Here is a 26,325-nt window from a genome sequence, read left to right on the forward strand (position 1 = left end):
TTGGGCTGCAGTTCCTAAACACTAACATCCATGCTGTGAAGATTTTACCTAATGGCTCAGTGAGGACAAGCACCTCCACCTGCTGCTCCACCTGTTTTTATTAATTGTCTTCGAGGATGAATGATCTTATATTGTTATGGCACGAAAGAAGAGCTGCATGTTTCTCCCACAGCAGGGCTGTGAGATCGTCAGTGTGCTAAATATAAGGCTAATACTAGCCCCCTGTTTTCCTGTTCTCCATGACATTGACAATCACATGTAAGATCAGTGAAAAGCAGACACTGGACAGGCTGCCTGCCATCAGCGAAATTTGTCAAAATGAAGCCATACAAATGCTTTTTTTTTTTTTGGAATGGTCCACACTCTGCAAGGCGACTACTATCCGTACAGACATCTCACAATACTGAAAACACTGAAGTATCAATGATCATCCTTCCATGTAGCAATGAAGAACGTGCAATTGTACACTTACTGTATATACACTAGAAATTGGCAAAAAAAAAAATGCTCACTTGTTTGGCAACTTTTCCCAAAAAAAGTGCTTCAATCTCTTCTTTTAAAGTAGCAAGGGCAACGTCTTATTTCTATTTAATAAAGAGAGTTCCAATGATCCCACTGGGCAGCATAACATCAGAACACTTGGGCAGGATTGTGGTGCTGAAATGCTGCAAAAAGTCACCTGAGATTATCCTTTGGTGCTCACACAGGAGTGTTCACAGTAAGAGATTTGAATTCTTGTGATATGAAAGTCACAACAACTGAGTATTAAGACAATAGAGAACATAAAATGTACAAATGTTTTCATGTTGGATCCTCATGCTGTAACTTTTCTTTGCCTCTGTTATATTTGTACTCTTTTTACGTGATGAAATCTCCTTCTTCCCTTTGAAGCAGAACACTCCGCTGTGTGTACAAGGCTACTTGTGACCTGGCCATTCTTTAGTCGTCAATATTATCAATGAGGAAGAAAAATAAAGGATACTTTAAATGTGCAAAATACAAAACTGTGAACTATAATAAACATTTTGAATAAACATGAAGGTTGAATAATAATAATAATACATTTATACCATGCAAACAAAAAAAATCATAATAGTGTCTTTTTACAGAAAAGATGGGAAAGAAAGAAAGAAAAGGGACGGAATGATGAGAGAAACAGGGGGGGGGGGGGGCAGCTGTTGCTGGTGCTGGGGTTCAGATGGTTGTTGAGAATACTGGTGGCTCACCGGTCAGTCTCTACTGCTGCATCTTGCGGATGATGTCGGTAGAGATTGGAGGGTGGAAGTTGATGGTGTGGTGGCGGAGACCCTGAGATGTTTTGTAGCTCTTCCCACACCGGCACTTAAAGGGTTTGCGCACCCTTATCTGGGTGCGGTGGCCATTCTTGGCATGATACTTGATTCCATTCACATTCTGAAGAGACACCAAGCAGTGTACACAGTGAAAATTGAGTTTATCGCAACTGCATTGCATGAAGAAAAGGACAAAGACGTTCAAAAATGATGTCCATATGTGAAAGATAAGCATCTCATTCCAAACCCATGACCATTAATAGGTAGGATTTCCAAAAGATTTGGACCTTCTGACAGGAACTTCCCATTATTTAAGCCCCAAATGCACAAAACAGTCCAGTACAAGTGTTGATGGCTGGCTCTAAATCAGCATCTTGTTTCAGAGGATTCATAAGATGATAGACATGGTTAGAAAACTGTTGTTATACTTGCTTTTTTGCATGGGCAGACTGTGATTTTGCCACAAAGTTTAAAGATAGAATAAAGATTGAATGTGTCCACAGACTTTTGCTACTGCTTGGGACTCATTGCCCATATCCCTATCATTCACGTCAGCAATGCAATTTTCTCAAGCTGCACATAATTTATCCCAACCACACACACACACACACCAGATGTGAATGGAAAATCCTGTAAAACTCCACATTTCTGAAGTGGACTGGATGTATGCATTTATGTTAATGCTCAACTAAGATAGAGTTTTCCATTGACAACAAGAGGGAATCCATTTTGATTTATTGCTGAAAACAAATAACGTCACAACAAATGAGCCTCACCTTGTATCTCTTTTTACAGCCTGGAACAGGGCAGGCGAAAGGCTTCTCGTCTCCTCCGTTCATACACATGGAACTGAGGATGGACTCGGAGCTGATGGCGCTCTCCGTGGTCCATGATTCATCACTGTCAGACTCCTCAAACTCTACCTCCTCATCATCACATTCACTGCCTATGGGATGGCAAAGACAGACATTTTTTAACACACATGCAATCATAAGCACGGGCCTCCAGGAAGCCCTGATTCATGCACACTATGTGACCCATCTGTGGAAATGAAACCCTGGCCTTTGAGTCAGGCTGTCATGTCAGGCTGACGTAACGTGGTCCATTCTCAGCATGTGTTCTGGGGCAGGGCACCCACACTCTCCCGCTTCATCTTTCCTGCCTAACTTTCCAGAAAGACTGAAATATGCAAATCATGGGAAAGAATGCATTCTTTTTATTGAGGTCTTGGGTCAAGAAGCTGTTTTTTTTGTTTGTATTAATTAAAGATGTTGCCCCAGAAGCCTTTTTACATGGAGTGCACAGGGAAGCATTACAACGAAAAAGATTCTTGTTAATACGGAATTAAACAAATTAGCTAGATGTTGATGGTTGTTGCTGCTTCTCTGCAGCCTGAGAATGAGCTTTATTTTATGGGAAGTGTCATGATCTATTGATTTTCTGGTTATTTTGTATTAGAGGTTGCATGTGTTTAATTGTCCCTGTGTCATCCTGTATCCTGGACCGTAGTGGTGTGTTAAGTTCCTTGTGGCTTGTTTCCTGTTTTATTTTGATGGTCTTGTGTCCCTTGTGTTTTACTTTCCCTGTGTTTCCCACCGGTTTTGATTACCTGCCCTGCTCTGATTGTGTTCACCTGTTTCTTGTTGTCTGTTTCTACTTAGTTCCTGTGATTCCCTTTGTCTTTGTGAGATCCCCGTGTTTCTGGAGTTAGTTTGTTTCCTGGTTACTGGTTGTTTTTTTTTGTGCCACCATGTGGAAACAAACGTTGTTCTTGCACCTGCTGACAAGTCCTGTGCTTGGGTCCTTCCTCACACAATCCTGACTGAAAGTTTTTACAGGCAATGCATCATATATAGGATGGAAATGCAGAGAGGGGGCATTCAGATCCTTTTCAGTCAGTCGTGCTCTTCTCGTTCTCAGTTTGTTGTCACTACTGTACTTCAATGATCTCATTGCCTGCCTACTCTAAGCCAGTCTTAATGCTGTTACACCATTCTGTTCTAGTTCTAATCTGCCACTTACTATGTTACATCTGTGGGTGTGTGGGAGTGTGTGTTTGATGGTTACCTGTAGGTGTGCTGCTGCGGAAGGAAGAGGAGGGGGTTATTGGTGGTGTGACCGGAGGGGTGAGGTTTCCACTGGTGTGGCGGGGTGGTGTGGAAACATTGCTGCGTGACAGACCGCCGGCCAGAGGCAGAGACAACTTGGGCTGCACCTTCTTCTTCAGGGCCTCATGTTCTCGCCGCGCAGCATCTGTCATGAACCTGACGAGATGAAGCACAAAACATATTTTATGAAAAACAGGCTCATCTCCTCAGTGAGAAAATGCTAGGAAGGAACACCTCTGGCTACATCCCCATTCAAAAACTCTTATTGAAGTCTTATTGAAGTAAATGTGTACAATAAAAATTAAATGTTAACAAAGACATTGTTAAAGCAAAAGTGGAATTAACAAATTAAACCACAGCCACATCAAGAAGTATGTGACGAGGCTGAGACACAGTGGCAGACCTTCCCCTACACTGGTCTTTTAAACTAACCATTTAAGGCACCATATCAAAGACAACTTGGGTGAAGTGAGAGCAGTAAAAAGATACCAAATACTGCAGCGATCCACCAGATGACATTTGTTGTTAGTAGAACCTCGCAGCACAGCAATATTAACTGTTTTTTTATTTTTGTTAATCAATCAGCACAAGCTAAAGGCTAATGATTTCTTAGCTGTTAAGATTATTACCATTATTTTGGTATACAGCTGATAAGTGAACAAGACCATAAAGAAACAGAAAGCGAGCAACCCTCTCTGTTTACCTGTTGATGTAGCTGAGGGCAACATATGTGGGCTGCTGCTGCTCCTGCTTCTCCAAAAGACAGGGATCCGTATCTAATCAGGCAAGGGAGACAGAATTACACAAAATATACCAGCAAACAACAACAGAGCTTTACATATAGCATGATACAGACCAAACTAACAGTCTGCTTGAGATGTTTATATAATGCTTGGCTTCACTGAGGCCAGGCAGCACAGAGAGGTGTTCCCCATCCTCCTGAACCAGAGCGATCCCTTTCTCCCTTTCTTGCCACCTGCAAACTCACTCAAATATTTGTTTGGTTTCTGGCCAGGCTGGACACACGCTGCTGTCAGCAGTATGAGGCAGGTCTAACTTTATTAGATCATGCTTTCATCAGATCGTATCTGTTTTTATTGTGAGTTTCTTCATTTAAACTTCAGCTTTAAGTTAGATTAGGGCTCTTTTTCAACTAAAAATGATGGCCATGTGTTCCTTATTGCATAATTAGACATGATCTGCCATTTGATAACATGCAGGGTCCACTCTGTCTTAAGTCCTATTCTGCTACACTGTTTTATTTAAAATATAGAGCAAGACAGTGACATCTCTTTTTAATTTCCATTGCTTTTTAAAAAAGCTGCAGAGTAGACACCACATTGCTCACACATGACCACACTTGACACATACTGTGTTTTCCCATGCTGTGCTCCAGACATTCATCTTGCTCAGCGGTGCTAAATGTACAACAATAGCCAATCTCCACACCCTGAGGTGAAGCGGGCCTAACTTCAAACACTGGTTCCCACTGCTGTCCATGTGGGAGAAGAGAGATGCCCCATAAAACAACAGTTTCTACCACTTAACCAGCTGAGCCTCCCTGCTTGTGAAGGACTGCTACCCCCATGTGGTTAAAACTGTTGCTTGTTTCCATCTAACATGCTCATTTATACACAACACTCACACCTCAGGCTGTGTTGAATTTTGTTTTTAAATCATGCTTTTGTTGGGAACAATGACTAGTCTCAGAAATAATCACAGTAATAATTACTGCCCGGTTCCAGTTGATGCAATTTAAAAATGTCTATGGCAATGATGTAAAACACATGGACAAGGTATAATTAAAGTTCTTGGTTTGAGGAGTAAGCAACACCTTGGTCAGCTGTCATAAAACATTGAGTCACACTCATTTATTGCTCTTACTCCTGTTGTGTGTTTCTTCGTCTTTATTAAAATAAACATACATACATACATACCATACAAATATACCTAAGTAAATGCAGAGCACAGATGACACTCTGTGTTAAGTATAAGCTTCATTCCTTCATGAAAGGAATATTGATAGGTAGGTAAAGATGAAGTAGTGGCCGAGTGTTATAACACTGACAGATAGAGCAGCTCAAATCTCAGCACCTGAGGCTCAGGAGGTTTCTCTCAGGGCCTAAGTCGTAAGCAAGTGTTTCATTAATGGTGGATTTATCCCCAGTGAGAAGGACAGCACACCTCTCTCTGCTCTCCAGCCAAAGCCATGGAAACACCGAGCAGGAAAGACACATTCATTACGACACCAGTCCCCTGCCAGAAAGCCTAGGGGGAGTGCAGAGGCTATTCTGAGCTCTGTGAAATGGTATGTGCATGTGGATAAGTGCACAAGAAATCCCTCCTAAGATCCCTAATGAGTCTCAAGCAGTGGAATGGCGGCCTGTTCACGGACCTCTCAAACAGCAGTGGATCAGTGTGTTCCCACACACTGTAAATCACACACACCTCAGGTGGGGAGTGGGGAGGAGACCTGCAGGGGCCACTTCCACGCAGCCTCTGCTGTTCTTTTCTTTGGGGGCCACCGGCAGTCAAGGACCCGGACGAAGGCGCCTTAAGTAGAGATGGGAACCCCTCTAATCGAACTACACAGGTGGTCCACCTTGGTGGCCAACAATTAGGTATTTATTCACTATGGATACTTCCCGAAGCAAACAATCCCTTCTAACAAGTCCCAGTATAGTTTAGGTACATGGTGATGTGTCGGATGTGGATAAAGAGCAGGTCGGACAGGTAAACAAACAGAATAGTTCTCATTGCACTGAAACATGCGTATGTATTTACTCTGAAAATCAAAAACATTTCCACACAAGGTTTTCATTTCCAGCAAATTCCATTTTTTTTATAAAATGCAGTCATAGCTAAGAGAGTTTTCATTTGGCAAAGTGCAGGGAAAAAAGAAAGCTACTAATTTTTTCTGCCAATCAGGAAAACAAATCCCTTATTGTAACATCATTTAATAAAACTACACACCATCCAAGAAATGCATCAAGTCACCATTGTGTGTTTGAGTTTCTAAATGTTTTTTAATGATGAATGCTGACTGAATTAGCAGTTTCAGAGTATCAGTGCAGGAATAACACATTTCAAACTGGGCCCCAACGATGGTCTGCGACAGGAAACCGAAGGACGATCACAAACAAACCTTCCTAAGGCAACAGGGGAAATGACGCCTGCTACCCTCTCCTAACACCCTCACACACACAATGCACACACACCAGATGCACAGCTCCCTCTCTCATTTCCACCAGTGTCTGGCTCTCCACCCTCACGGCCAAATGCACTGTGGGGTAGACTAGAGCAGAGTGGTGAGCATTATGGTGACATGTTTATGGTGGCTCTGAGCAGCAGGGAGCATTACCAGGAGTGGTGGCACAGGTAATTCATTACAATGTGACCTCTGAGGAGGAAATGAAACAGAGTTGAGCTCCATGTGCAAGCTGCCTTTGCGGGTTACTGAAAAAACACGGGGAGGTTAAAATGATCCATTATGACTACATTTAGCACAGGCAGGGACTTATATACATGCACATGTTTGTACAAACACATGGATAAACTTACAGGGACAACACCATTTCAACAGTGCATTCATTGCTGCTTATTGCAACTAATTTTAATCTGTACTGAATTTGTACAAAATGTTTCTGAAGCCTCTTTTCATGTACGACAGTGACAATGAACAAGAGTTTTCATTTGGATAAATGCAGAGAAAGTCTAGACAGAATTTAAGAAAGCTGCAAATTTATTTTCTGCAGATTAAGAAAATCCCTTAATTAAAATAATTTAATGACATTTTTGCTTTGACAATGAAAGAAACAGTGCAGATGTTTTGTGTACCTCCTCTGGCAGTCCACACAAGTGTATAATGACTCTCAGAATACTTAACTTATTCTTACCAATCAATGCTATTTTCTGTAAAATCACTGCAAGCCTGATTTAAAACTTCAGCCAAATGTAAAATGTGTAATAAGCCTTCTTTTGAATGAAATTGGCAAGAACTTGAATATAACAGATGTTGATTTATGTGTAAAAGTCGTAACTAGCCTTCAGAAAACTGCAGTGTTATGTGCCGGGGAGTGACATCTTTAAATGTGTCAGAGTTTATGTTAAAATTGCTCTCAAACCTGAGGTGTCAAAACAATACAGAACAAACGTTAAGCTGCGAGTTACTAACATGATGCTGGTAAAGAAAGAAACCCTTTATCCTCAGCGGAGGACATGGGACAATACATGTTTGGCAGTATCTACTAATGAACAGCGAAGATCAATATAAAATATAATCTAAAATATCACAAAGTGCATTATCTCCTATAAGAAAAGTTTTATCGGGTATGGGAACCCCTTGTGTTGCAGTCAGCGCACAGGAACAGGAGCAGCAGTGTCGGGGGAAGGGGAAATGTAATTAGGCCTGCCAGGTGCACAGATCAGGGAACTAGTTAACTGTTTCCCAAATTTATTACTTCCTTGCAGAGTTTAGGGGGGTTGCATTGAAAAATCTACTAAATGAGCCTCCAGTGAGGATTGGCAACAAACAGACTCATTGTTACTATGCCTGGACACTTCAGGCCATCAGTATGCCAGTCCCCAGCAGCACACACACACACACAGGTCTATATAACATAATCTCTGCTTCTGCACTACAGAAGGCCTGGTTGCTCAGTGACAAAGTAAACATTCAGAGTGTGCAGTTTTAATGCCACACAAGAATACCAGCCTTAACAGCATGTGTTAGACTTTGAGTTAAAGCTTTCCTGATGGGGTTTTCTGGGCCTTGTTAGCATCTGCTCTCTTAAATTTAACTAAATTTGTTCACAAAGGGCTAAGTGGACCACCCAGCACCCGTGTTATCAACTTAATACTGCTGTCATGCTGCTGGCTGTGCAATTGCGCACACATTTATCATTGATGTGGGTTAAAAGCTGTTTAAATTGTGTTTGTTTTAATCTTATTTGGGATTCAGAATCTTGATGTTAATCAATCAGGATCAATTTAATATACTGGTGTAAGTTTTCCTTAGCCTAATTCCCTGAAGCCCTTTACTGTATGTTCTTATATTCTCCACTGTAGATGTACTGTAAAAGTACACCAGCAGCAGAGCAGCGCCACCTCTTGTTCACATACCCGTCTAGCAGGCCGGGTGGCGGACGCAGGGACAAGAATGTGTGCTTGTTTTCCAGGCGCCTAATTATAAAGAAGAAATGTGCTTTAACCAGCAGGCCACCAGATGAGGAGGAAGACATGCCAAATCAAGCACTCTCTCTGTAATTATGCTTCACAGGCACTTGGCACAACGCGCAAGATTTCGCACTTCTCAGAGCGAGCACAGGCCAGCAGACAAAAGAGGGGGGCAGAAAAGTTTTTCCACTTTCAGCCAACTAATTGCTTCATTATACCCCAATAAGTCATTTGGAAGCATTTTTTTCCCTAAGACTAACACCTTGGACACATGCACAGCACACAATCAGAGAGCAGAAGATATTAAAGCCAGTCAAGCAACAAACAAGAACAACACAGACAGCTGAGCCTTGTCAGCTTCAATAACTAGAGGTTGAAATATTAGACAGAGGAAACAGATGTAGGAACAAGCACCCTGTCAAACTGAGACATTACTCTCTAGAGTTAGTAAAAAGACGTATACTTTAGCAAAAATGTAACATTTTAATGAGTGATGTGGTGTCTGTGCATTTAAACGAACTTCCTTTAACACCACAGACCATCTAAAGAGGTATTCACACATACATGGTGCAGAATCGCTTAATTTGACATCAGCAGAAGCTGTTGATGTTACCATAACTTCAGCTCCTTCAGAGGTTGTAAATCACCAAGAGGCTAAAACAAATAAGACATTGTCTTGTGTTGTGTGAAGGAGGCGGTGTTTAGCATGCTGAGTAAACAGTGTAGTTGTACTATACTAGAGCAGTCATGTGGGGTTGTTTACAAGTTAAATACAAATAATATGTGGGGGATTTAAAAAGATCAGAAATTAAAACATGGCGCAGATTGTGTTTTCTTAGAACGCTCAAACATTGTGAATCACTTTGTGGACATGAGTGCCATCTACTGTGCTGTGCTGTGGTAGGGGATCAGCATCATGGCCAGAGATGCCACGTGGATCAATACCTCCCTCACAAAACTTGTGAGACAACAGTTTACATAATAACATAACATAATACAATTATTAACTATTTTTCTTAACCTGTTGCGTAGGTCTTGACCTTAAGCAATGCAATGCAGCCCTGTACAGATGTTCCCAAAGCGTAGCTGATAATTTAAGCAGTTTAGTACTGTTAACAAGTGTCTCATATAGAAATTAAAATATTAATATCAATTGAGTAGTATGTGGATTACACAAAAACATTTTTTAGATTTGCAAAAGTGCATTCAAAATGGCCACTGCTCAATGAGTGAGATGACTCCTCTGCTCTGCTCTGCTTTTAAAAAGCTGAGCTAGTTATGTCATCAGCTGGGAAGAGGACATGGAATATGGAAGTCTCCAGACATGTCTGGATCAATCAGACAATTTGTGCCACATATTAGTGTTATCTGTCTGTTTATTGTGAAGTCTTATTGGACCAGAGAATAAATAGGCTGCACATTAATGGCATACGCTCTTTACCTGACAGAATAAGCCTTAGTCGAAGATATGCCACCATGGAATAATAATTACAGGCTAATTATAGTGAGGCGTAGCTATTAATAGCATAATTAGGTTAGTAGAGAAGTGGTGGTCGAGCCAAGGTAAACTTAAATGAAACATGTAACAAAGTTGCTTGAGGGGTAACACACATGCTGCTGTCATGCGGACAGACAGCAGCAGATGTTTAATCAGTGTCGCTTCATTTGCTGCAGTCTGCAACTTAACTCATGACGCCTCCAGCTCAGCGCGCGGGCCTCGCGCTGGTTGCACGGACGAGCCGACCGCGCGTGAGGAAGCTGCTGCTTTATGTGTCCGTGCAGCTCGGTCGGTGCTGCAGCCACGCAAACGGCGATTCAGCGTCGATACATTGATGAACAGGAACTAACATCAACCCCCACCACACCTAGCAACAGGGTTGTCAGGACGCAGGAAGTAAGTTGCTAGCTAGCTAACTTAGCCACGTCTGCTAGCTGCGTTACTTATCGGCTCTTACCGATGTGGTTGTCCTCGATGTGCACGATGAGCTCGGACAGAGAGTCGAAGTGAAGTCCGCAGCCGCCGAACCTGCAAGCATTGGAAAAGAAAGACGCAGCGGCGATGCCTGTCATGGTCACTGCTGCATCAGAAATGAGGGCGAGCAGCAGCAGCACCGAGCAGCAGCGAGCAGCGGGGGGAGGCGGCGGGGCGGACAGCGGTGACAACAGCTGGAGCGGCACGAGCGGTGCGGTGTGGCACGAGCTGCGTCAAACCAGCTGGAGAGTCAGCGAGACCGGAAGTAAGACTGTTTACCCTCAGAGACACATTGGTGTATTTGTTTTGATTGCTGACTACATATGGAAAACACATACATATATATAGCCTATATATATTTATATATGTGTGTATGTGTATATATAAGGAGGTTAATTTTCGAACATTTTGTCCAACTTCATGTAGACACTGTTAGCAAGAAGCTGATAAAAACTCCTGTTTTTACAACACACTCCCTCCTGAATCCTACCTCTTCAGCTTCCAGCTCCTTGTATCTTTTCTATTTAACTGTTTTGTTTGTCTCTGATGCAGTGTCTTGCTTTACCTGAATTCCACTACTCTAATAAGTCACTTTAAACATAGTTTTGTGGTCTATTAGTTCAGTTGTTCAATGTATTATTATTATTTGTGGGAAGAATCCCACACTTGTTCAACAAGTAGTGTAACAGCTTCGCATGGCCACAGAGTGGCAGTATTGATAAATGAACCAGGCGGGTTGACAATACAGTGTTTTAAATGCCAACATTTGTTGCATACATTACACAATTAAGTACCATACTTTTAGTATCCTTTTAGTACCATGCAAAGCTCACAATTCATCAAGTGCTGCAAAGTAACCACAAATTGTAGACTACTGTAGTTTATGAGTGCAACTTGTCAGAGCGACAGACATGAAAGTTTGTACTTCAAAACATAACAATGTTTTTTTTTCTATTGTTTTCAGATGCACAGAGGGGGTGATCCTAATACTTACAGGACAGAAGCAGATGTCGCCAGAATGTACGCTACGAATATCACAGGTGTTCAGACAGACCATCAGTGTAGAGTATCAGCTTGCATCAGAGTAGGTTGCTACATTGCTGCAAAGTAGGTTTAGATGCATGTTTAAAATATAAATTTACAGTAATGTTTCCTTTCGTTGTTTTTGCATGTGCAGTAACTGTGAGTTCATGCCTGATGATGGTGTAATCGATCGTCACCGGGCTTACTTCCAGGACAGGCAACAGAGCAATGGTAGGAATATTTTTCCAGTTATGCCTGACAACACTGTGGTACATGACTTTGAAACATTACGTCAAACACAACTGCTTGTTTGAGGAAGTTGATGGGTTTTCTTTTAAGGAGCTTGTGTTGCCAGTCATCTGTTATTTATTGGTGGTTTTGCTTGATGGGTATAGTTTCAACTAATCATTACTCTTCAGTTTGTTACAGCCCATAAACGTAGATGAGGTAATAGACGTGTGTGTAATTCCTTGCACTAGAGATTTACTGAATAGGTTGTTGAACCTCAGTGTGGAAACACATGCAGGCTAAGTCACGTTTAACAGCTGTTGGTAAGTGACCAAACCCTCCTGCTCTCTACCCAACAAGTCTGGGTAAAAAGCAGCTCCCATATGTTACAGTAAAGAGCTGCACCTGAATCCTTTTAGCTTCTATCAAACAGGGTGGAGACGTATTACTTCAACCTAAAAATGAAACAACTCCACTGTGGATTTATGTAAAGTCCAATCATTGGTATGTGTATTTATGAAGAGGCATTTTACAATAAAACACAAGGATCTGCAGGCTAATATAAATTATAAAGGGATGAATAATGCAATGGAAATACTGCTCTACAAATTAATCAAACACACTGTCCGTTCAGTGTTGTCATATAAATTCCAAACATATAAAGTTATTGTTATTAACATCCATTTAGCCTTTTGTGACAGAGAACATTTATAAGTGCCATGTTTTACAAATGTTCTTAATAATCTAGCCCCTACAGAAGCTCGGCTCAGATGTCACCAGAGTGATATACAGTTGTGCTGAGCATAGACAGACATCAGCCCACACTGTTATAAATCTAAGGAGCTATCAGACAGGCAGCACCATTCACCAGCCACCTAATGTAGATGTTATGAGGTTGAGTGTTTGAGTGTGAAACGTCAGTGAAGGTTATCTAGTGAGATCCTCCCGGCATATGTTTCGCTGGATAAGGTGTTCTGTTCCAAAGGAAGAATCGGCCATGTTGGTTTTAAGAGATTTAAGCTGGAGGCCCAAATTCATAAGATGAGCATGTTTACAGAAGGGACGCATTGTATTAAAAACAAGTATAACATTCTGTTTCCTAATGTTAGAGTCCAACAGCAAAACATCCCTACAACTCTACACACAGTTGTGATTACAGTATGACTCATGTGCAGTGTGTCGGGGAAGCTTTACTAAAATTTAAATGATAAATCATAAAATATTTTTGTAGACGTGTCGATAATGTTTGGAACCTTTTACATGTTTTATGGTTTGACTCACCACAGAATACGTTTTTGATCTTATCTGGTCATTTAAATATTTGTTTGAAGCCAAGATAGCTTCATGTTTTTCATCATTTACAAGGCATGAATGGTTCTCCATGTGTGGTTTTTGTAAAGGTGTTTTTACAAATTGAAAATCTTTTTGATACTATTGTTAGCTATTGGCCTCTTTCACCTTTGGCAAAAGCTTCCTCAGTGGATCTTCCCAAGGTGATCTTACCCAGCAGCATCACACAAAGGCATAATAATAAAAGGTTTAGTATAATATAGATCAAATCTGCTTTAGTATGGGTCACTGACCCAAACTGTATCGGCTCTTTCCAACCTTAATAGCCTGCTCCTCTGGGAGCATAATGTTTGGATTGGTTGGGAAATATATTGGCAATAAAGAGACAAAAGGATGTCATAAACGTTGATTAAAGCTCTGGTTAAAAGACAGAGGCGGGGAGGCTCTGAGTTATGAGGGCTTTTCAGACTGCGTTATTGTTTCAATGACAGAGCTCTTAGTGTGTCTAGTGGAGTGGTCGCAGGCGAGTGGTAAACATTTCTCAGTGTGTGAGGAGTCATTAATCCCTGGAGCCGAGGATGGCTTCACTACCAGTCTCTGTGGCTCAAGAAATCACAGCCAGTTGGCACCGCGGGTCATTTAGAGCTCCAGCATCAATGCCCAAAGCTGTTTAAATCTATTCTAATGTGCTGGCTAAGGCACCCAACTCAGGAAAGACAGTGTTGAACATGAAACACATTTCATTTATTTGTAAGGTAACCCCCTGATGATAAGGGCTGTGAATAAGGATATATTTATGTAAACATCACATAATATCAACTGGTAGAATAAGGGCTGCAGTAGTGTTAAAGTGTCTTAAAGTGTCTTTTTCTTTTCTTTTCTTTCTTTTTCTTGATTCATTAATTCTCCAAAACATCTATATCTGGGTCATGGCATGGCTGCAGGAGGAGCAGAGAGGAGCTCCCCTGTCTCCAGCAGCTTCCTCATGTCCTGGTTGGCCCTGGGGTTCCCCACCCTATAGGTTACATGACTAAATTTGTGATTAAATGACCATAAAGCAAATCTTCGAGAGTACCGTTTAAAAAAGTATTTCACTAGAAATGACAGAATACAGCATATACAGTAACATATTCAAAGTGAGGGATGTATTCAAATTGTCTGTGGTTGGATGTATTAAAAAGGCTTGTTCACTTTAACAACGTCTTAACCCAGGTTTGTGTCACAGCGTGAAGTTAGAGTGAAAACCAGTAACTACGAAAATAAAACTAGACAGACATGTTTACCACTGCAGAAAAAAAAATCAACTTTGCCGTTACACCACCTATTTTGTAACGACTTTGGAGTCAGGTTGTGATCCAAATACTTCATCACATGTTCCAGCAGAGCCCAGAGGACTATTTAAAAAAATAAACTTCTGCTTTTTATTTGTTAGAATAAGAACTGCCAGCACAGATTTTCGTGTGTGTGATTGAACTTTGGCCCAGTTTGACACACACTGTCCTGATTATTATGTGATGAATGTTGTGATTGAATGCTTGTGTGACGGTGCAGCACACTGTTTGGCTCCCTAATTGGTCAGTCCTGGTCAATCCAGGTTTGCGCCACACCCACTCCCAGGTCCGGCGGTGTCCGTCCCACAGACATGGTCCGTCCCTGCCTCCGGGGCGTGCATTTGCAGTCCCCGCCCCGCCTCGCGCCGCCTACAAGCGGACCGCAATGATTTAGAAGTTCAGGAATCCCACGTGACGTCACCCGAGGGTGACGTTATGCTTCTCTAAATAGATCGTATTGTAATCTTTTCTCAGTCCAACGTGGTTTCTTCTGAGAGACTGCTTCACATTTTCTACAGTTGTTTGGTAAGTTGAAAACCCCGCCGCCATGCAGAGCACCGTGCACGCTCCCCTGCAGGTTTGTCGCGCTTTTCTTCTCACTTTTTCTCTGTCTCCTTTTCTTCATGCAACAGCTTGTTTTTGTTATCCGCTCCAGCAGTCCCTGCTGGCGAAGAGGGTTTTTTTTGTCTTCTCATCATTATTATTTTTTGTGTGCGCCTAAAAGGGAGCTAGTGTCGTGTGTGTGTGTCAGAGTCAGTGTATTGTCATGTCACTTCGGCGTGTGTGTTGACTGTGGCTGAAGTTGAACGCGGAGTCAAGTGCCGCTGCAGCCCGTCTGTCAGGTAGCAGCGAGCGGAGGCAAGTCTGCAGGAATTCGCCTGAAAACCACAGAATACCTTCATGCAAATGATGGTTTCAGGTGCGCTTTATAACAATTTGTCATTTGGCTCATCTTCTGAGTTTTCTTTTGGGTGGTTCAGGCTTTAAAAGCTGAGTCCCTGCTTCATTTGTCATGCCTGTCCCGTCCAGGAATAGCCTATACGCAGAGCCGGCGTTTGTCCCGGGACTCTGCGTGCAGCGGTTCACCAATGACCGTCTGGAAAACGAGCCTCGGCGGATGTGCTGTCATGCTGAAAAGAAGGAACCGATGCTTCTGTTCCCATTAAATCTCCCCTTTCTGTTTAACAGCAGTGTGACCAACATTACGTCATTCTGCAGGCCAGTCGATATTTGATTAAGCGCCGAGATGTTGAGGGTTACTTTCTGCACGGTTGTGCTGACGAGGCGCGCTCCGTGGCTGTACTGGATGGAGGGGAAAAAAGAAAGATGTTTTTAATTATTTGATTGCTCTTCAGGCCGCTGTCATTATGTTTATGTGACAGCACTGTCAATAACCACTTGTTTCTGCTGCACGCTTTCAATTATTGCGTTTTATTGTGTCCCATTTGATTTGCTGTGCTGATACCTGATAATACAGAATGCTGTTTAACTGATGTTTGTTGTTATTATTATTCCACTGTAGTTTGGGGGGGAAAAGAAAGAAACCCCTAAAAATATGTTTTAAAAGAGAATAACGTTGACTAACTAATTGTCATAAATCAGCTTTTTAATTAACTTAGTTCAAAATGCCAAAAAGCAACATCTACAAAGTGTGTCTAGATTTAACTAATATCCTGTTGCACGATGTTGATTGCAATCCATGCGACTCTTTGAAATGTGACCTGAGAGTGCAGAGAGTTTATTTGTTGATGGTCGTTTCATGTGCCCATGCTTCCTCTGGTAATGATTGTGCTAATGCAGCTTGGGGTGAAATGACAGGAGCACCAGCTGCCAGCTCAGACACACAGTTTTCATTTCACCTTTTTTATTTTACTATAATTTTTAGTGCTTTTTCCTCTTCGCTGGCTGCGATGTAAAACTTTTTATAAGTACAGTTAGAATAATGTGAGTGCTGTTATTGCCATGGTAACCCACCGAGGGGGCCATTTTTGTAGTTATTATGAGTTTTAAAGCTATTGAGGTTTACATCACAGCAGTCTTTTTTGTCACGCATTCAGTCCAAGAGCAAAAGTTCAGGGCAGACATTGTCTCAGAGGGCCCTGTTCCCTGCCTCAGGGATCGCCGTAATCCTGCCTTGAACTTGTGCTGTCAAACAGCCCAGGCTATGGGGAGCAGGAGATTTGAACTGCAGTGCATGTTTGTGCCTGCTTTAACCCCATGTGCCTTTGCACCCCAGCCCTTCTTTTCCTTGCCATATTGTTTAAATTCTAAAATGCGGTCTACCTGGAGAACTCTTCCCCTGTTCCTCTTGAAATCGAATGCCGGACCCTAATCCTTTCCCTCACTCACATCAGGATATAGTTAATGTAAAGTGTAAGCAAATTTCCTCTGCTAAACTAAAACATCTATTTTAAATGAGAGCCAAGTGCCCCCTTTCCAAGGAAAGGGCGTTGAGTACTGATAATTTGAAGTGTGAAAGCTATTTGATAATTCACAGAGGCATTCACAGAATTAATGGTCTAACTTTTATGCATCATATGGTTTGAATTTCCTGGTAAATGTGATGAAATGATCAGGTCCTCTTTTAGAAACAGGAACAGGAATGTAAAAGTTTTTTTTGCATGCATTTTTTTTCTCCTTCTCAAGAAACACGCTTCATTGATTAATATTCACGTAGGTGATCATGAAGAAAGACAGAAAACATGGCAGCACTGCCTGACATGAAAAAAACGACCCTCAAATGTTCATTAAATATCAAAATAATAAGCACTTGCTGTTGATGGACTGAGGGTTAGGTTCAGCAGTGCTGCCCGGGTTTGTTGTGTCAAAGGAGACCAGGTGAGGTTTTTAGGGGCCCATGTAGAAACAGAGTGGACTGGTGACAGAAAGAGAGACCAGGGCTCATTGCTCTCTGACAGAGAGACCCTGTCCAGACCCTGTTCTGCAGGCTTGGTCATGAAGTACAGCCTGTTAGGAAAACAACACTGCTTAGCATAGCACAATATTTGAGTGTTTTGACTGTGCTTGAAGAAATAGTCTGTACCCATGAAAAAGACAGGCATATATATGAAGGTATTTATGCTGAACAGCGTGGCACTGACAGGGATTACACATGCACTGCACTGAACTGATGATAATAATATCCACAGATTAGAAATATTCTGTCACTTGTGGAGCTGTTGTACTAACCGCCAAATGTACACATGATTAATAAACCGCACCACTGACTATTACATTATTAGGCCCTCTGTGAAGTATTTGTATTGATGGGGTTGAAGCTGGGCTATGGCTGGGCTTCTGTATTTCTATATTTCTTTATCAGACTTTATTTTCTAAGGGCCATGACAGAGAGTTGTGTTTTTGTACGCCTACCCACCTTCTTAAATTATCCACTCTAAACACTTTATTCACTTTCTGTAAGTATGTACTGAGTGTTCTACCCTGTCCAGATCACGGCTTTAGGCTAAAAAAAGAGGTCCCAGGATGCCGTGGCTGCTCTTATAGGTGGGGTTTATTAATTAATAATAATAATAATAATAATAATACTCAATTAACCTCTGGTGTGACATCTGTCAGAATGTGCTATACATCTGTAGTATTGTCATGCGATGAATGCTCAGAGGTTGTTTGTAAGGAGGATAGTTTACTCTGTTGGACAGCGATAAGATCAGAAAGTATGCTGCGAACTATATGTTACTATATGTATACTCAGGTCACTATAACCATAAAAATCTCCTCATTAGCTGTAAAAAAACAAACACTAAAAGTAGAATTATCAAAAATATAAAAAAAAAAAATAATATGGTTCAAAATAAGCGATTTGATATGGACGCAGTACACTCTGTATTAAATATACATTACCTTAGCAGGACACCAAAAAAAACACACTGTGTAAATATACAGTATGTTTTTTTTCTGCTCCCGGGTCATAAAACTTTATCATTTAAACAAATGTGAATAATGTAAATGATTACCGTGCACTTTTTTAATGACTTTAAATTTAAACTAGAAAAGCTGTTAAATACACCTGTAATATCTGGCACAGGTACAATGTTTGCTTTTTTATTGTACCACTTTTAAATATCAAAAATCAAGTGATTGGCAGGTCTGTAATTTTTAAAGCATACTGCTGAAGTGTTTGGCAGCTGTTGCAGATAAACAAATATGCTGCGCTCTAATATACAGATGCTTTAAAACAAACACTGCCTGCATCTTCCCAGTACACACTGCAGCGCTGCATACACCACTTCCACTTCTTGTTCTCACTAAAAGATGTACCACCCAGATAAATAACTAAAACATATCCTTTCTGCATGACTGAAAAAATGCAACTGTCTGCCATTCATTAAAAATTCATTTTGTCTCAACTCATAGGTACATTAAGTGAAAACAAATTGGTCATATCACTGTAAGTATACGACCTGTCACTTTGTGTGGGGCACTTGAATACACACCCCTTGTTGAAACTATGGTCTGACCATGGAGAGTCAGAGTTTATCGTGCTGAAAGGTGTTACAGTATAGCTAATACACATATATGCATTTGTTTACACTGTGAAATACAGGAGTTGGCAGTCACTGAAAGCGTACACATTGAAGCCGAACTATTTATTTTTCCATTTGTGGATTAAGTTACTGAATCGTCTTAATGTCGTGTCAGTGGCACACTAGCCGTAGTGTGAGTCAACTGGTGCAGGTGCAGTGGCAATTTCATGTCTAGCGTGTCACAAGAAGTGTATTTTTCCCTTATGGTGCTGGTGGGGAAACTCAAGTCACTCAGTTCCTCCTCTCTGCCTTCTTCATTTTTTTTTTAGTTTTATGAGAAGTTGACCAGAGTGATGAACTCAGACCAGGAAAGGCCGTTCGTGTGCAATGCTCCTGACTGTTCTCAGGTGAGTGTGTCAATACGAAACAACACAATGAGTACATGTGCTTGTGTGTGTGCATGTGTGCCTGTAATATGAAGACGTATACACTGAGGAGGCCTGAGGAGTAGGATTCAGAGAAACAGAATAGCATAGAATAGCTTGAGTGAAACACAAACTGTAAATAACACTGCAGGTGTAAAAAATCTAAAGGAACAAAAGGCTCTTTGAAGTCAGTTGCAGGTGGATGCTCTTTTAGGATGCAGTCTGTAAATGGAGAATAGCACTGAATGTTATCCAAGGAGGTTTCTTCTTCATTACTTGAACATGTTATTTGTCTTTGTTTACACAAAATTCTTCCTTCTCAACAGCGATTTCCTACAGAGGACCATCTGATGATACATCGACACAAGCATGAGATGACCCTTAAGTTCCCCTCCATAAAGAACGACAACATGTTATCAGGTGAGTTATGTCTGCATCAATACAGACTCACTACTTCAGCAGCAGCTCACAGGGAGCTTGTAGTTTGTTTGCAGGTGTCTGCTTTTGTGACTCATACACAGGCACTTGTCTGTCATCAGAAGTCTTTATGGCACGTCTATACAAGCTGCTTACAACAATGTAAATCATATGACACATGTAGTCGTGCAGTTTAGGGCTATTCGGGGCATGCCACTTATGCACACTTCAGCAGGATACAAAGACGCTGACATATGACTGGGGCAAGCCAGAATTGTTGTGTTAAAAGGCCGTTTTCTTTGTGTGATGTGTATTTTCCTGTCAGTCAAGGCATCATTAATCGTTACAGAGAGTTTTAGACACTGTGGGTCGTACAAGCTCCTGCTGATCTGCACATTAATCTGGAGTTTGAAGAAACACCAGCTTATAAATTGTGTCAATGCAAGGTCAATCCATAAGTATAGATCTCCATTCCTAGAAATGTCAATCCCACACAGGCCTTCGTCTAGTGTGTGTGCCGCCCCAACCAAACCACTGAGATTGTCTTTTTTATTATTTACACTCAGCGGACAGCAGGATCAAATTTTCTAGGCCAGGTGTCTCTGCCCGTCTATCGCCTGTTGTCTGAGTTACAACCGAGACCTTGAACTCTGGGTGAAATTGTCTCTGACTGTACAAAAAGATATAGCTCAGCCAAGCATGGTAACCTGTACCTAAAATCCTTTAACTTTTATTTTTATGATGGTAGAAATACGCAAATCTTTTACCTAAAAAAATAATAGAAATATCACATTCTTAGTCTGAATAATACATCAGCAGCTTTAAACTCAATAAGATAGAGGTTATTTGTTTTATTTTATAAACTGTCAGGTGGCTAAATTTAGTGTAAAAGAATTGTATTTTATATCATTTATTATGATATGTATGATAGGTTTTTTAAAAAATCTGCTGTTAGGTCAGCAGTGTTGTATTGGAATAAAACATTTCATTTTTCCTGTTATGCACAAATAGTCACATACGGGACACGTTCCCATGCATTCTCAAATAAAAATGGACATTACTCACTTTTTAAACTAGAGCCTTGGTTTTATTTTCAAATTGAAAAGTTATTTTTGGAGTGAAAGTGTATTTTTGGTACAGTGGTCATGATAAAATTCTGAGTCAATCCCCAGTCTAGCCAGAGTGGATACATAGACCCTAAAGTATTGTTTTAGCCTTTGAAATAATCGTGATCCTAAAATCACCTTCAACTGTCTGAAACCTGAGCCGTGTGCGCCCCCCACAACGTCAAGTTGAATACCACAGCTTGACTGAGCTCAGCAAATGAGACCCCCACTCGGTAGGTGGGATCTGTTCTTTGTCAGCTAAAACGGGGCTGTAGTAGTAGTAGTATCTGTCTCTCGCGAACTGAAAGGAGGTAATGCTTTTTAAAAACATAATAACAAGTACGTTCTGTTATTCTTTGGCTGTATTAGGTTGCTTTAAGTGTTTGCTGGTATATGTAGTGTATATAGGTAAGTGACTTACTCTTTAACATGTACATGTTAATGAATTAACAATATAAATAAAGGGATCTTTTCAGCTAAAGGGTAACAGTAAGAATTGTAAGAAGAAACAGAAACTAACAGTAAAACTGGAGTAATCAAAACTGATGTATTTGTGTTGTTGAATGACGGTAAAAATGTCACAAACTAATATTGTTACCTTCTTTGCAGGCTGCTCCTTGTGCTTTTGCTACCCACAATAGTCACTTATACAGAACGAAAATTTTTGCTTCTAGACCTTAAAACCTGAAGAACTTCTCTTTGCTTTGCAGACCAGACACCTACACCAACACGGTTCTTGAAGAACTGTGAGGAGGTGGGATTGTTCAGTGAGCTGGACTGCTCCATTGAACAGGAGTTTTGCAAAGCCCAGGAGGAAGAGGACAGTAAACAGGTACGGCAGAGTGTAGAAAAAAGCCTCGGTCTGAACAAACCCAGAAAAAAACCCAAAGCCACAGCATGTCCACAAGGGTATGGTTAGGTGGTTATCACTCATGTCACCAGCAGCAGACCACACACTATGAGATGATAACATACTTTAAGTAAATAACAACACCTCATGTAACCTCATTCGGCTCACTTGTTAAAATGCTGGTAACAACAAGTGTGTAGACACCTCTGCTATAGTTTTTAATTAAATTCTACTCATGGGCTCCACATCCAGTCCTTGTTGCTCCCCAGACACCTCACTCCATGATCCCCATCTGTCTTGTCATCAATGACAGACATAGCTAGCAGGTGGAGATTTGTCACTCACCACAGGTGAGGAGAAAAGAGATCAGGTTCTCCACCTGTAACTTCAAACAGCTCCCCAGACATCTCTCAGGGAGGGAGTCCTGTTTCTTTCCAGAAATAAAGACAGACCCCTCAGACAAGTTTTGGACTGCAACAACAAGAAGTGACCAGACAGACTTGCATGTGAGGAGAGTTGCAAAGCTTTCACATTTGACAAAGGAAGTGCTCATTAATGCATTATAGATCTGCCCTGTGGCACCTTCACTTGAAACATGGGTACTAGTCAAATCACCACAAGACAGACTGCTTATCTAATGTCTGCAAAGATGTGCAGTCCATGCTGTAGCTAAGCTGTTGTCTGGCTGGTTTGGCTCAGGAGACTGTCTGCGCTCAGGTCAGCCATGTCTGGCCTGCCGAGCCTGTGTGGTTTACGATGGGTGGCTGTGCTAAGTCAGCAGGAGGCGAGTCAGTGCGAGTCTGTGAGAGAGGGAGGCACAATAAGCAGAGATAAAGAAAGAAAGCATCCAAAATTAAGGACTACTGCAACTAGCCATAACAAGTATATTACAGCTGCATATCCACATTGATGTACTACTAATGCACAATGAGAAGAAGAGTAAGCTGTTGAAGTATCCTAACAGGTAAATCAAGATTAAGAGAAAGTTTACATATTACCACGTTATCCATTAAAGGCGTCGTCATGCCTGAGCTGTGCTGGAAGTTGAACTTGCTGGTGAGAATCAAACACTCTCTACAGACTCCTAATATTGCTTACCACATCTTCTCTCCCTCTCTTCAGAGCATCTCACTGCATGGCCAGGCAGGCCAAGGCCAGCACCAGCAGTCCCACGCACGGATGGGCAATCATGATACCAGCATAGTGATCCAGCAGGCCCTGCCCTCTCTTCAGTCCAGCTCTGTCATCACTCAGGCTCCATCCACGAATAGGCAGATAGGGTGAGTGAACATCTAGTATCAGGTGCAAACAGAATTTTATAAACAACGTTTCACTTGTTACAGTGTTGTTGAAAGTGAGAACTGCTGTCAGACTGAAAATGAACTGAGAGTGATCAGAGTGTATCCTCTCACTGTAAGTGTGTGACAGCCTCACACTAAGCCTGGGCCCTTTTGTGTCCATGCCGGCTGTCATCCCTCCATAGTCTCTGAGGTAATGTCAGTGTTTTGTTACAGTCGGAGCAGAGTGTATGTGTGCGTGGGTCTGGCGATTCATGTTTTGCTGTTCATTCAGTATTGTCCCACAGCAGAGCATGCCAAAGATGGTCCCAGAGGACAAGATGAGGTCATTGTTGAAGCCTCTGCTTTTACAACGGTTTAGCATTTCATGCTCCAAAATAGTTCTTTTCAGAGTATGGGAATGTCAGCCACCTTAGAGCTCTGTGTGTCTGATACCTTTGCAGAGAGGCAATATATTAACTGCAATCTGCAGGGTGTGCTGTCGTTACCATGAGCGTAGACAATTTGCTGATGACCCATATTTATATATGCAGGGTATTGATTTTATACTCTCTGCCAGTAAGGCTGTGAGCGTAATGTTTTTCCATCTTGTGGTTTTGTCTTTATGTTTTAGTAATATAATCATTACCACACACAAACATTTACACTTTATGAACACACGCCACTGACCTCATTCATTCCTCATGCCTTAACCCCAACCACCTTCAAACTTGTGCCAGGGCTTTGTTACTGTAAACCAGGCCTGTGGCAAGCTAGTTAGACATTGAGATGGCTCGGTGTTAGGCCTGCCCTGTGTCGAGGTTGTCCTGTGTAGATTTACAGCTTGAGGAGCTAGTGAATATTGGATGGGAGGCCCATCACTAAGCCTGACTGACACCCCGTCAGGCTCTTTGTCGAGGACAGGGATGAAATTTCATCCCCTCGGAGGAGCTGCAATCACTGCCAGTAACAGAGACGTTACCGGGCCTGCTTCACCTGAGTTTACCTGTCATTACCTCCAGACCCACCACCTTCACTACACAACCCTTTATGGTCACAACGTCTTCACTGATTTGCTCAGAGATTGGTGGTGTTTCTCTTACTGCCATGAAATTACATCAAAATAAGAGCTGGTATGCCAGATGGTGGTGGTTGCTAGTGAGCTCTACTTATCTGTCACACATTTAGTGAGAAAACCTCAGAGCAGCAATTGTGCATTCTGAAATTGCAGAGGAGTCGCTTGTTTACTAGAATGGTGTGGAATCCTGACATCTGAGTAGAATGAGTAGATTCACACGAGAGAAAACTGATCTGGAAATGTTCACATCAGCAGGAAAATGGGCTGAGGAAACCCCTCCACAGAAAAGCAGTGCTTCCACAGGAAGCCATTAGGGCTAACCAAAGTCTCAACGCACAGGGTCTCTCCACAGGAACTTCCTACATGAGAACACGCTGGACACTTCGCAGGCTATCTGTGCCCTGTCCTGATGGATTAAAAAACAGCTACTGAAGATTGGATCAGTGTTTCCCTTTGACACGTGCTTTTTGCACATCTTTGTGAAGAAAAGGCTTCACGTAAAACTAGAAGCGCAGGTTGATGCTGTGCAAACGTTTGTAACATAAGAGACAATTAAGAAACCGTTATTCTTGTCAAGAATGATGAAGTGTGTGTGTATGTGGTCATCTCAGGCCTATAAATCTTTTAAGCTTGACACACTTTTTAAAACTCTGTGGTGAATATATCTCTAAATGAGACAAAATCACCAAACAAAATCAGTTTAATCTCACTTCCATCTGCTTCCTCGGTTTGTTCCTCAGCTCTGCCTGGCATGCACAGCGTGAGCATCCAATGAATTAGGATAACAAGTCATTTTCATTGCTCCACAATGTTTACTAAAGAGCTTTGAGGCTTGGAATCAATTAGGATTGGCTTTCCTCAAGTCCATTTACTTTAGGATTGAGCTGGGCCTGCAGCTGTGAAACCTGAGGACCTCCCTCTCTCATTCTCCCTCTCCCTGTGCTCTGAGTCTTTAAACAGGGTCTTTGGGGAGCTGCACTGACACAAACCAGCGTTAAAACCAGGCATAAGAAACAGCCAGCAGATCTTAATGTCACGGCTATCATTATCATACAAAAGGAAGTGGTGTCCAACTTTTCAGAATGCTCTCTGCTTTTTAATTATAAACATCTGGTGCTGAGTTATGTCAGAGCTAAATGCGTTGGACATTACTAGTCAACCATGGGAGATACAACATTTGGTGGAAACCTCAACCTTTTGACTTGTAAGTGGAGACTCGCGGGTTGATGGGTGTGGGCACGAGCCAGTGACATTCTTCAATTTTGGCTAAAAAGAGGAATTCAGTCCAAATGTTTCCATTACATAGCAGAACTGACCTGAATGCAGCTGGGTTAAGTGAGGAGTGATTACAGCACAGATGTGGAATACTATCTGATCATCAGTTTATGATGTGGTAGTTAAATGCTTCTCTCAACTGTAGCTGTGCAGAAAAACAGGTGCGTTTATGAAAGAAGGATACTTCTAAAAAAACAGCTGAGTCATTTAACAGATTGTAAATTACTGTGTGAACCTAAAAGGTGCAATTCTCAAAAACAATCAACTGTTGATGTCAGGCAGTTTTAGTTTGTGACCACATAACCATTTAAAGCCATTTTTGGCACTTTGTAGTGTATCTTTTAATGTATGCAGTCTATGTCTATAACTGGTTATGTCCCACTCTGAGTATATTGCGTGCATGTTTCGGCAATGTGTCTTAGTGCAGAGCTTTGAAGGAAGTCAATATGTGGTTTTGTTTCCCATGCTGCTTAAAATGTACATTGCTTTTCACACCTCTTGCCCCCAGCTAGTTGTGGTCCTTGTATTTGCCTTTAAGGGAAGTAGCACAAATAGACGTTCCTGTTCATAACTACTAACCAGTGAAGAGTTGGCTCATATTCTCATATGTGCTGCAAACTTCCTGTGTTTCTTGCAAGAAATCGTTAGGGACCACTAAATAAAAGATTTGTTGTTGGACAGTGATACTTCTAAGCACATTTTTTGATCAATATAACTTATATTATTTAACTTATAATATAACCAACTGAACGTCCTGATAGTTTTGACGAGCTAAAAATGAAAATGTATTGTATATTACATGTTTTTTGTACATTGCATAACTTTTCCCATGCATATAATAAAACAACTGTGCTGATTTTTTAGTCATTGTGCAAGAACAGAGTGAAAGAAAGAGCTTTCCATGAACAAAATCTGACCTCATGAACTGCACAATTTAAACACAAATGTCTTTTATTATTGTTTATGATTAGATTGCATTCACACAGTTGTGATA

The 26,325-nt window shown here is 41.5% G+C and overlaps 2 protein-coding genes across 4 annotated transcripts in view; one reads left to right on the forward strand and one right to left on the reverse strand.

Annotated features, from left to right (window-relative positions):
- Window positions 1–6: 6 nt before the first annotated feature.
- Window positions 7–10,693, reverse strand: jazf1b (JAZF zinc finger 1b). Its single transcript, XM_028425842.1, has 5 exons — window positions 10,531–10,693; window positions 4,104–4,176; window positions 3,360–3,556; window positions 2,069–2,238; window positions 7–1,413 (listed from the first exon to the last, which is right to left on the reverse strand). The coding sequence occupies exons 1-5, from the start codon at window positions 10,643–10,645 to the stop codon at window positions 1,237–1,239; spliced, it is 732 nt and encodes a 243-aa protein (XP_028281643.1). The 5' UTR covers window positions 10,646–10,693; the 3' UTR covers window positions 7–1,236.
- Window positions 10,694–11,790: 1,097 nt separating this feature from the next.
- Window positions 11,791–26,325, forward strand: part of creb5b (cAMP responsive element binding protein 5b) — a 35,971-nt gene continuing 21,436 nt past the window's right edge. Inside the window, exons 1-5 of one of the 3 annotated variants that reach the window (XM_028425574.1) lie at window positions 11,791–11,801; window positions 19,233–19,310; window positions 19,655–19,748; window positions 21,562–21,683; window positions 22,824–22,981. In XM_028425574.1, the coding sequence (XP_028281375.1) occupies window positions 11,799–11,801; window positions 19,233–19,310; window positions 19,655–19,748; window positions 21,562–21,683; window positions 22,824–22,981 (455 nt within the window). In that variant the 5' untranslated portion in view covers window positions 11,791–11,798. The other 2 variants (XM_028425575.1, XM_028425573.1) reach the window with 2 other exon arrangements.

Source organism: Parambassis ranga, chromosome 16 (genome assembly GCF_900634625.1).
Source record: "Parambassis ranga chromosome 16, fParRan2.1, whole genome shotgun sequence".
Lineage (NCBI taxonomy): Eukaryota > Metazoa > Chordata > Actinopteri > Ambassidae > Parambassis > Parambassis ranga.

Excerpts from the sequence above, each read along its gene's own strand:
- jazf1b (XM_028425842.1), bottom strand. The coding sequence starts at position 10,645 with ATGACAGGCATCGCCGCTGCGTCTTTCTTTTCCAATGCTTGCAGGTTC. Across the intron at positions 4,177-10,530 it reads CATCGAGGACAACCACATCG|ATACGGATCCCTGTCTTTTG; the intron begins GTAAGAGCCGAT and ends TTGCCTGATTAG. Across the intron at positions 2,239-3,359 it reads CCGCAGCAGCACACCTACAG|GCAGTGAATGTGATGATGAG; the intron begins GTAACCATCAAA and ends GCCATCCCATAG.